General features: G+C 45.1%; 1 protein-coding gene across 1 annotated transcript; it reads left to right on the top strand.

Annotated features, from left to right (window-relative positions):
• Nucleotides 1-438: 438 nt before the first annotated feature.
• si:dkey-63b1.1 (B2 bradykinin receptor) lies at nucleotides 439-6,050 on the top strand. Its single transcript, XM_056581483.1, has 2 exons — nucleotides 439-495; nucleotides 2,454-6,050. Exon 2 carries the CDS (start codon nucleotides 2,460-2,462, stop codon nucleotides 3,681-3,683), a length of 1,224 nt encoding a protein of 407 aa, XP_056437458.1. The 5' UTR covers nucleotides 439-495; nucleotides 2,454-2,459; the 3' UTR covers nucleotides 3,684-6,050.
• The last annotated feature ends 5,288 nt before the right edge of the window (nucleotides 6,051-11,338 follow it).

Below are 11,338 nucleotides of genomic sequence, written 5' to 3'. Positions count from 1 at the left end.
AACGTGCTTCTTTTTTCCACACTGCAGAGGGGTCGTAGTAACCCCTGAAGCTGCCCCTGTTGAGTCACCGGGCTGCTGTTTCAATGATGTGTCGATTAATAATAAGATATAATTATAGAGGTAGAACTGGAAAAGGAAAGCACTGCTCCAGGTTGTAAGGTAGAAAGTATTTCTCTTCGAATCACCCCTTCCAGTAAATACATATCCAGTTATATTTAGCTATTTGTCCCGAAACAAGTTTATATGACAGGGGTTATTCTAAACAAACACTGGAGGGCTGATATTAATCTCCGGAGCCGGAGGAGGGTCTGGATACGGTGTCCAGCCACGGCCAGGGTGAGTTGTTATGACGACACAGTGATGCAGGCGTGGGATAAATGTATAAAAGCAGCCTCTCCCGCTACGCTCAGCACTGCAGCCTCCATCGCATCGCAGAGATCGGCCCGGAGCAAAGCAAGGAGAGACAGCAGGACGAGGCAGGTTGAGCTGAACAAGGTAAGACACTGATGGAGAAGATGTATTTCGTTGGGATGACCTGTGACCTGGCTTGTCGTTGCCAGGGCTCACTGATTAGGTGTGATGTGAAAGGAAACAAAAGTTATTCGGGATACATAATCCTGATGTTCTTTCTGGTTGGGATCCAAGCGTTAACGTTGAATTGTTTTGAATGTTTTGAACCACCGCCCGGTTTAGAGCTGGGTGCTCCATTTTTGGGCCCAAGAATCTGTCTTGGGCTCTGTTTACTCTAGAAATCACCAGAGAGTGATTCTCTCCACTTTCCGTGTGGGAGAGAGTGCAGCCCATCAGTCAGAGTACTGGGTTTCGTTCCAGCCCCACGTCATGGATGAGTTAAGGTTTGAGGGGGATGAGCTTTTAGCTCTGAGGGGGTCAGTTTCTCATTGGTCCTCTGATGCAGAATGTGTCGTTTCCACTCAGACCTCAGTCATGGTCTGAGGAGAGGGTCCAGATGTTGGTGATCTGGAACCCTCACTGGAAACACACCCTGGACACACACCCTGGACACACACACTGAACACACACTGGACACACACTGGACACACACTGGAAATACACACTGGACACACACCCTGGACACACACACTGGACACACACACTGAACACACACTGGACACACACTGGAAACACACACTGGACACACACACTGGACACACACACTGAACACACACTGGACCACACACTGGACACACACACTGGACACACACACTGGACACACACTGGACACACACTGGACACACACACTGAACAAACACACTGGACACACACACTGAACACACACACTGGACACACACACAGACACACACTGGACACACACTGGAAACACACCCTGGACACACACACTGGACACACACACTGAACACACACTGTACCCACACGGACACACACACTGAACACACACACTGGACACACACACTGAACACACACACTGAACAAACACACTGGACACACACACTGAACACACACACTGGACACACACACTGAACACACACACTGAACACACACACTGGACACACACTGGACACACACTGGATGTACACCTGGACGCACACACTGGACACACACTGAACACACACACTGGACACACACTGGACACACACTGGATGTACACCTGGACGCACACACTAATGACGTCAGATAATTAGTAAGTTATGAACAATATATCTTTACATTGTCATATATATTGTTTTGATACATTGATCAGTTTTCCAAACAGGGTGGCGCAAAACATTTTTGCCAACCAAGACTGACTTTGTCCGACCAGACGTCATGGATCCTGAAGCCCACAGCGATCAGAGGATGAGAGAAACATAGAAACGTAGAACATAGAAATGACCCCTGTGGTTTACCGTCCTCTGAGTGCTTCACAGACTGGGAGGGCTTCCAGTTATGAGTGGGAGGGGGAGGATGTGCAGGGGTTACACAACGTTATGTGTGTGTGTGTGTGTGTGTGTGTGTGTGTGTGTGTGTGTGTGTGTGTGTGTGTGTGTGTGTGTGTGTGTGTGTGTGTGTGTGTGTGTGTGTGTGTGTGTGTGTAAGCTATTCAGTAGGTGTGTAGTGGATAATTCCCTCTGTGGTCTTTGATTGCTATTTGACGTTTTTATATCTTGTTCATCGTTTTAATTAGCCAACCTCGTGGATTTCTTGTTAATCCCTCGTGAGAGAGAGAGAGAGAGAGAGAGAGAGAGAGAGAGAGAGAGAGAGAGAGAGAGAGAGAGAGAGAGAGAGAGAGATTCATTTCGTTTTTTCTTGCCGTCTGGGGGCGAGGGTCAGGGGGGGTCGTAAACATATAGCCTGTTAACCATTTTGTGATGAAGGGATATATAGAATTAAAATTGAATTGAATTGAATTGAAGTTAATTTAATTAGTTAAAAAAACCACTATAAAAATGTTCCGCGGTTGCCTCACCGGTGTCTCCTTCCACTCCTCCTCTCAGCCTCCGATGCCCCTCAACGCCTCGGCCTGGCCGGCCCTCGGGGCCCCCGGCGACGCCCTCGGCGACGCCCTGGGGGGCCCCTGGGAGCTGCTGGAGGACTGCCGGTCCAACAGCACGGAGGCCTGGCTGTGGCTGTCCGCCCTGCAGCCCTCCTACCTGGCCCTGGTGAGCGCGCTGGGCGTGGTGGGCAACAGCCTGGTGCTCTGCGTCTTCCTCCTCCAGAGGAAGCCCTGCACCGTGGCCGACATCTACCTGGGCAACCTGGCGCTGGCCGACCTGGTGATGACGTCCTGCCTGCCCTTCTGGGCCGTGAACGTCGCCCGCCACTACCAGTGGCCCTTCGGCCAGGCGCTGTGCAAGGCGGTGAACGTGGCCATCGCCATGAACTACCTGTGCTCCGTGCTGTTCCTGGTGCTGGTGAGCGTGGACCGCTACCTGGCCCTGGTGCGGCCCCTGAGGCCCAGCAGGCTGCGCAGGGCCGGCTGGGCCAAGAGGCTCTGCCTGGGGGTGTGGCTGCAGGGCCTGCTGCTGAGCCTGCCCGTCCTGCTGTTCCGCAGCGTGCGCTTCGTGGCGGACGCGGGGGTGGAGGCCTGCATCCTGGACTACCCCCACCCGGCCTGGGTGGTGCAGTACAACGTCACCCTCAACGTGCTGGGCTTCGTGCTGCCCGTGATCGTCGTGAGCTACTGCAGCTGGCACATCGTGGGGGCGCTCCGGGAGAGCCGGGCGCGCCGGCTCCCCGGGGCGCGGGCCGAGACCCGGTCCACCCAGCTGGTGCTGGCCGTCCTGGCCGTGTTCCTGGCGTGCTGGACGCCCCACCAGGTGGGGCGCTTCCTGGACACGCTGGACTACTTCGGGCTCACCCCGGGGTGCCTCTGGGGGAAGGTGCTGGACATCGGGCTAGAGCTGTCCACCTACCTGGCGTACAGCAACAGCGCCATCAACCCCTTCCTGTTCGTGATCCTGGGCCGGAGCTTCAGGCGCAGGGCGCTGGAGGTGTTCCGCGCGGCGTGGGCACGCCGGTCCACGTCCCGGGACGGGCACTCTGTGGTCAGCTGGGCGGCCGTGAAGAGAGCCAACGACGGGCGACAGGTTCATCACAACCACGAACCCAAAGGCACACCCAGCTGTTTGACCCCCTGTCCAACTACCGGAGCAACGCTGCAGAGCTGTACCGATAAAGGGATGGGATGGATACCGGGAGGATTCAGAACCGACTCATCAGCCTGACCGGTGTTGGGGCCAGAGACTAAAGACACCAACCACACTGTTACGCATCTGAGTCGTTGTGTAATCAGTAGTGAACAACAATGTTACAGACGACTGGTTGTGTATTCAGAAGTGAACCACAATCTTACAGACTACTGGTTGTTTATTCAGAAGTGAACCAGAAGGGCTAACTGCATATGCTATTGTTTGCATGACTAAGAGATAGTTAGGGTTAATGTTATTAACGTGGCCATCTGTCGACTCCACTTAGCCATGTCCGTGATGAGTCTGGTTTGTATTATGTAGAGTGAGCAGGACTCGTCTTGTATCTGATAATGAATCCCAAAGGGATGTGGGGACGAGGTTAGCATGAGGGCTAATGACCACACCTGGCCAATAAATGAGTGTTGAACTGTGATTTATCTTGAAAGGTACTAATTTCGAACCAAACCTAATTTCCAGTTTTTCCTCAGTCGCTTTGGTACATTTCTCAGTTCTACAAGCCTTCCAATTTTTATAACTTTTGGAGCCAAAAGGTCAGGAAATTAATAATAATACTAACGATTACAATAGGGTCTCGGCGTCATTCGTAGGACCCCTAATAATAATAATACTAATAAAAACAATAGGGTTGCTATGGATTCGTAGGACCTCTAATGATGCTGCTCTGATTCAACTCAAAAATCTGTTTAAAAAGTGCAGTCCGAATGTCCGCCAGCAACCGTTCTGACGGACGGACTTCAACAGCCGGTATTTTGACTCACTAATATGGCCCGTTCAGACTACACGATTTCAGCCCGATTTTGTCCCGATTCTTTTTTCGCAGACAAATTTTCAAATCGTACACGATTTTGACAAAATATCTTGCAAACGTGAATGACACAAAGTAGAGAGCATCGCACCCTCAAATCTTTTAGTGTGGCCAGTCTTACGACGAGACAAGGCCCGATTTCCTGGCTCTGTGATCGTATAGTGTGACATGTTAAATCGTGGAGGAATGTCTGAGAATCGTGTAGTCTGAACGGGCCATAAGCAAAATATATACGAGGTATTTTATAGCGATTTGAATACATCATATATAGATATATATATATATTTTTTTTAATTGATGTCTAGGATTTGAACTAGTATTATCACATACAGTCTTTTATGCTGTGTCTCTCATTTCACATATGCACTTTATGCTCTGCCTCTCAATCCACGGATCATCCTGAAGACATGTGGGCAGAGAGCCGCAGCATGAAGGAGTCTGAACAGAGAACCAGCGGGCGGTCAGCGTTCAACGCCTTCATATCAGGCCCAGACCGTCCATTAGCAGCTGAGAGCTGCATGCCTTTCATTAGAGCTTCACCATCAGACCTTTCTACGCAAACACATCCCTGATGCTGCTCATAGCTGGTTTATGAACTCGAACGTGTCAATACTTTCTTCATTGCTGATTTCACTTGCATACATGAACTAAAACTCAATGGTTGTATAAGAAGGTTACAATGAAACTGGGAAAGGCTTTTCTGGACAGCATCTCTGCGCAGTCTTTAATATGCTGACATGCCACGCAGACACGACGGATTACTATAAATATTCCACTCGTCTCTGCTGTTGGTGTACGTAGAGAACTGTTACACAGACATAATACTAAACAAAGAGTGGCTAAATTGACCATAAATACTCGATTCAAGAGCATACAGCCAGGAAAGGTACTACTAGGCATATTTAAAAAAAATAAGAGAAGCAAAACATAATTTAATGATAAGGACTTCTTTAGAAATCATCATGCAATTTGTTTGTTCTTATCACACATTTTCTAGAATAAATCAATTTATTTGAAGTAAGATAATAAAAAATAGAAATAATAATAATAATGTCACTGCCATTTCTTCCGGTCCAAACTCCAGTCCAGTTGGGGGCGAAAATAAAACTAATAAACTAGGCTGCATCCCAATTAAAAGAGAAGAAGAATTTCAGTTTGCTAGCGCTAACGGCGACTGATTTACAATCACACCAATTAAGACCAGAGATTCAGAACAAGAAGAAGGTGAGCGCTCGGAGGTTCGGTCATGATCACAACACAATAATGACCTTATGTTGGGGTTAAGTTGTCGACTTTATTGTTATATTTTCTGTATTGTGTTGACGGTTTACCCCGTTGAAAACACATTTCACAGTGAGATGAACATCTTCAGACCACTGGGTTCTTCTTTTCTTTTATTGTTGTAGAATGCGTTGGGTGTGTTCAGGGACACCCTTTTATGGCATTGTCTCGTGTATATTATGAGAGAAATGCTGTACCGTCGTGTTGAAAGATCAAATCATAAAGATAAAACTAGAAAAGAAAAAATAAATCTTGTCTTCGTTTATTGATCACATTGGTTTGAATAAATCAGATATATTTAGACTTTATTTTCATCTCAATTATGCGATGGGACACGTGTTTTAAGAAAAATAACCCTTGTTGCAAATAGATAGGCTATATTTAGGTACACAAAATGTCGTCTATTATGTTGTGGTTACAGTTCGACCGTGAGCTTCTGAATTTGAACCACTGGAGGGCAGTGTCCCCGTGCAGGTTAAACAGACATACACTTTACTATACTATTTACATACACCTTACTATACTATTTACGTGCACTTTACTATACTATTTAAATACACTTTACTATACTATTTACACATAATTTACTATACATATTTAAATTTTTTACATTTACACTTTACTCTACTATTTACATACACATTACTATACTACTTTCATATACTTATTGGGGCAATTGCTCTGTCGCTAGCTTAGCCACTTTTTAGAGTTTAACACGGTTTTAAACTCTAGTATATATATATATATATATATATATATACTAGTATATATTATAATAATAATGTATGATACATTCACACTTGTTACACCAGATAGGCCTTTAGTACACTAAAGGCTACAATATATGCTATATAAGTTAACTAGCCTGCGCACTCACACACTAAATATGAGAAATTATAACAACTTACCTGATTGGTGTACCTGATGAACACTGTCACTGTCTTGTACACCCTCTATTGCACTTAGTATATTTGGAATAATCAGTGATGTTTCACGGCTCAAGGGACCCAGGTCTTGGTCGTGAGTCCGCTCAGCAATAGCTTTACGAGCTTCCACTTTCAAGCGCTTCCATAGATTTTTTAAATGTGCCGGGCAGCTCGGTCTTCTGCTGGGAAATCTACAGTTGAATGTGTTTGCGAGGTTATCCTAAACAGCCTCTCTTCTGAGCTTGGTTTGGTGTCTTTCCTAGGATTTTCCACCGTGTCCACAACACCTCCAATGCAGTGCAGCAAATATAACTTTTGCTCCTCGTTGTAGTTCTCTGCGACAAAAAGTAGCCTGGACTATTTCATAATATCTTTCAACATTATTTGTGTGTTATTATATTAAAGTTCAATTTACATTCCCATTAAGTTATTATTACCCTATTGTTACCATTAAGTTAAGACTGCATCTGCTGGGGTATACTAGAAATCAGAGTACTTCCGGTTTCCAAGCAGTTTAACCCGAGTTTAACTAGGAATCAGCTGATCCTTTGTGAGTCGTTTCCGAGCAACATCGTTCAACCTTGTGCGCAGCTGCGTGTTAAACTCCATAACCTCCGTCTTAAGGAGTACGGTTTTAAAGCGCAGCACAGCTAGCGCCATGCTAACTGACAGAGCAATCGGCCCAGCATATTCAAATTAAGAGCTAAAGTGTTTATTTATTGCCAATCACGTGCAACACATTCAACCCACATGTGATTGGATTTTACTGGACTTTACCATATTGAAAGGTTCCTGACCCCATATTTAAAACCGTATTTGGTGTGTCTTAGCGCTATAGCATCCTTGACCTTGTGGGATCATTCTTGTCTTAAAGGTTTTAGAGACGAGAGATCTTGACTGATTTCATTAGTTAGGGCCTTGTATATAAATAGGAAGCAGTTCTTCTCCCTGCTCTGTTGAGGAAGACCAACCAACTTTGGAGAAAATAATCTGTGTGTGTGTGTGTGTGTGTGTGTGTGTGTGTGTGTGTGTGTGTGTGTGTGTGTGTGTGTGTGTGTGTGTGTGTGTGTGTGTGTGTGTGTGTGTGTGTGTGTGTGTGTGTGTGTGTGTCCGTTTCAGTGGCATGGGTTTGGAGGAGAGGGAGAGGGGGGACTTCGATAGAGGGATGTCCGTTTCAATAAATGTTTCTGATATTGCTTGTTTGTTATTTTCTGGGTCGTATATCTCTGCCCCACCCCTTACTTCTGTGCTTTCGTTGGAATTACATCTAATTGCGTTAATTTAAAAGCATCTTTTGCTTTTCTTAACTAAGTACGAGTTATATTAATTATGTGCACGCTGAGTGTGTATTTCAGACAGTGTAATGTCGTAACATAAGGAATGATCTAATGTTGGAGGTTAGCCGTACTAATAAACCCAACAAGGCCATTGTTTACCCTGTTCGCTTCAACAAAAAGGCCTTTTGGTTCTTGTTGTATTTAATATTAAACAAACAAAATGACTCCATAGTCATTACCTTTTTATATACTCTGAGCTCATTGTATCCAAAGGAACTGTAGAGAGCACTCGATTTCTTTCTTCTTCGGACATGGACATCAGAACATCAGAACATCAATCAAAGGAGGATATTTATTTAATCATAATTGTAAGAGTTGTTTTTCTACTTCGGAATAGATTTGATTCTGAGCTGAGGTTAACCGACAGGGAAGTTGCCATGGAAACCAAGCAGACATGTTTGTCTTGTTAATCCTCTCACGGTCCTTCAAGGACTTTGAGCTGATTTTGTATGAAAAAATCAAAAAAACAAAATGTTTTCTGAGATACATTATTTTGATGTATTCACAGCATTTGGTCCCAAACGTTGTATAAGTCATGGTTATTGTTATGACCATGGGGTGGGGCTAATGGCCCATGGGAGGAGTTAGGGCAACAGGGGTGTGGTTATGGTCCTGTGGGCGGAGCTTTGTGCCTGTTGCAGCAGGGGTGTGTCTGTGAGTTTGTTTACTACATCTGCCCATCCCCTGTTTGTCTGGTCGCCTGGCGTGATGATGATGATGATGATGATGATGTCTCCGTATCCATCACACCTGCTGAGACCATCTGGCTCAGCAGCCAATCAGAACAGAGACCATCTGGCTCAGTAGCCAATCCCAGCAGGGCTCCTGCCCGCTTGCTTCTATGAGCCATGATGGTGCAGAACGTCCATCTGTTTGTGATAAAGTCATATTAAGTGATGCTGACTCACATATTCTTAGACAAAATCTCATATTTATCTGGATCATCCTAAATTCAGTTTCCCAGACATGCCTTTTTGAGTCTCCCACTAATCTGCTTTCCAGAATGAGGTTTAGAAGTTTTGGAGGTGTGACTGAGGCCTTGAGTTTAACCTGGTCATAGCAGATTACATTTCAGATAATTGGATTTGGGATCCCAAATTGACAAATGAAATTCAAGAAAATTGATATTGTGGACCATGTCAATCATCTGAAGAGGGGGTTTGGGTTAGTGATGACTTTTCCTGTTATTATTAATATGAACTAATAAAATTAGTATCATTTTCATGTGGGAAAATAATGTAGGATAGTGTTATCACCCTCATGTTAGTACTGCTCTGTGAACATCTCTCACAGGGCTCGCGTTAACAGGAGCCATGGATCAGACACAGTTCACTGGAAGCTCTTCATTCACTGATTTATTCCTGTTTTTATTCCAAAGAGGGGCAACCACTACATTTAATGTAATGCTCACACAAGTAAATCACGTGACATTTTTTCAAACACTTCCGTCTTGCCAGCAGCGGATGGAGAAATTAAACATTTTGCGTTGTGATGGTATACAATCAATAGCATTAATATCACCATATATGTGCAATCATAGCATGCTCTTTAGTTCAATATCTTCAGATCTTTTTTCAACGTTAACACTTTATTTTATTGATTTTCATCACACAGTATTAGTTCTGTTCAAAGCTAATGCACCCAGAGACGCAGAAAGGCAGAGTGGACCCAGCAGGGGGGGGGTCAGGGTCAGGGGGTAAACATGATGTTACAACAGTGGGTGGTAGTTAGGGTCAGGGGGTAAACATGATGTTACAACAGGGGGTGGTAGTTAGGGTTAGGGTTAGGGTTCAAACATGATGATACTACACAGGGTTAGTAGATAGGGTTAGAGAGTTAGGATAGGTTGGAGGTTATGTGTCAGAAGAAGGTATTTGTGTTACTGTGGTACAATAAGAAAAAGCACACATATTTTAGGCATGGGTCATTCCACCATGAAAGTAGAACAATTTCTAGACGCACAAAAAGTACACCAGGTCAGGTATATTTTAGAACTGGAAGCAGATACAGCAATGACTGAAATAATGCTCTTCAGTTAGACATCCCACAGACAGCCATGGTCCTGTCAGTGTCCTTCACCTAATCAATACCCATGTGCAGAATAGGATCTGGAATCTCTCTCAGTATATGATCTGGTATCAGTATAGGATCTGGTATCTCTCTCAGTATAGGATCTGGTATCAGTATAGGATCTGGAATCTTCTCTCTGTATATGATCTGGTATCATTGTAGGATCTGGTATCTCTCAATATAGGATCTGGTATCAGCATAGTATCTGGTATCTCTCTCAGTATAGGATCTGGTATCTCTCAGTATAGTATCTGGCATCTCTCTCAGTATAGGATCTGTAATCTTCTCTCTTTATAGCATCTGGTATCAGTATAGGATCTGGTATCTCTCTCAGCATAGGATCTGGTATCTCTCAGTATAGGATCTGTAATCTTCTCTCTTTATAGGATCTGGTATCAGTATAGGATCTGGTATCTCTCTCAGCATAGGATCTGGTATCTCTCAGTATAGGATCTGGTATCAGTATAGGATCTGGTATCTTCTCCCGAGATCTACAGCGTGAAACATGTGGACGGAGACAATGTGAAACAGCATTCAGAGTACAATCCTGCTCTTGTGTTTGTGTCATGTGACAGAGAATGAGTGTGAGACAAAGAGCAGCAGGGCTGTGAGTAGATCCTTCAGGATCTGATCGAGACGTGCCTACCCACTACAGATGTATTTTTGGCATGCCTTGTGGGGTAGGTGCATAATATAAGTTGGAAAAAGGAAAGAAATAGACATTATTCAGCGTGTCATCTTCGACAGTTTGTCCAATGCATTTATATTATATTTTTTCAAGGGTTTTTTACCTAATTCTTTTTCTCATCCGCCATCGACAAGTTGGGTCATAAAAAGACATCATTCTGATACATCTCCCGTGCCGCTATTTGCGACAAACTCCAAAGCAGAAAGTTCCAACTGGTAGCAGCATCCTCCTCGGTGGCCCCCATCGGCCCATCCTCACGCTCATCCATGGCTCAAACTAGCGAACATTGCATCTGCAGCGAGCTGCACATCGACCCTCGGCCTTCTCCTCATCCTCCCAGAGCTCACATTTATTTGGTACAACTGGACTCAGAATCTCTTTGTAATACTGTGCTATCGAGCCTGAGGGAAGAGGCCAACGCACAACACACTACGTGGTCCCACGGGGCTGACGGGGATCAGGGAAAGGGTTTGGGGTTTACCCAGAAGTCACGGCACAGAGCGGGGCGGGGCGGTCCCGGGGTGAAGCAGGCCGAGCAGAGGGACAGATCCAAGGCACACAGC

The sequence above is a fragment of the Gadus chalcogrammus genome, chromosome 21 (genome assembly GCF_026213295.1).
Source record: "Gadus chalcogrammus isolate NIFS_2021 chromosome 21, NIFS_Gcha_1.0, whole genome shotgun sequence".
In the NCBI taxonomy this organism is placed as follows: Eukaryota; Metazoa; Chordata; class Actinopteri; order Gadiformes; family Gadidae; genus Gadus; species Gadus chalcogrammus.
This window is presented reverse-complemented; position numbering and strand designations above follow the sequence as displayed.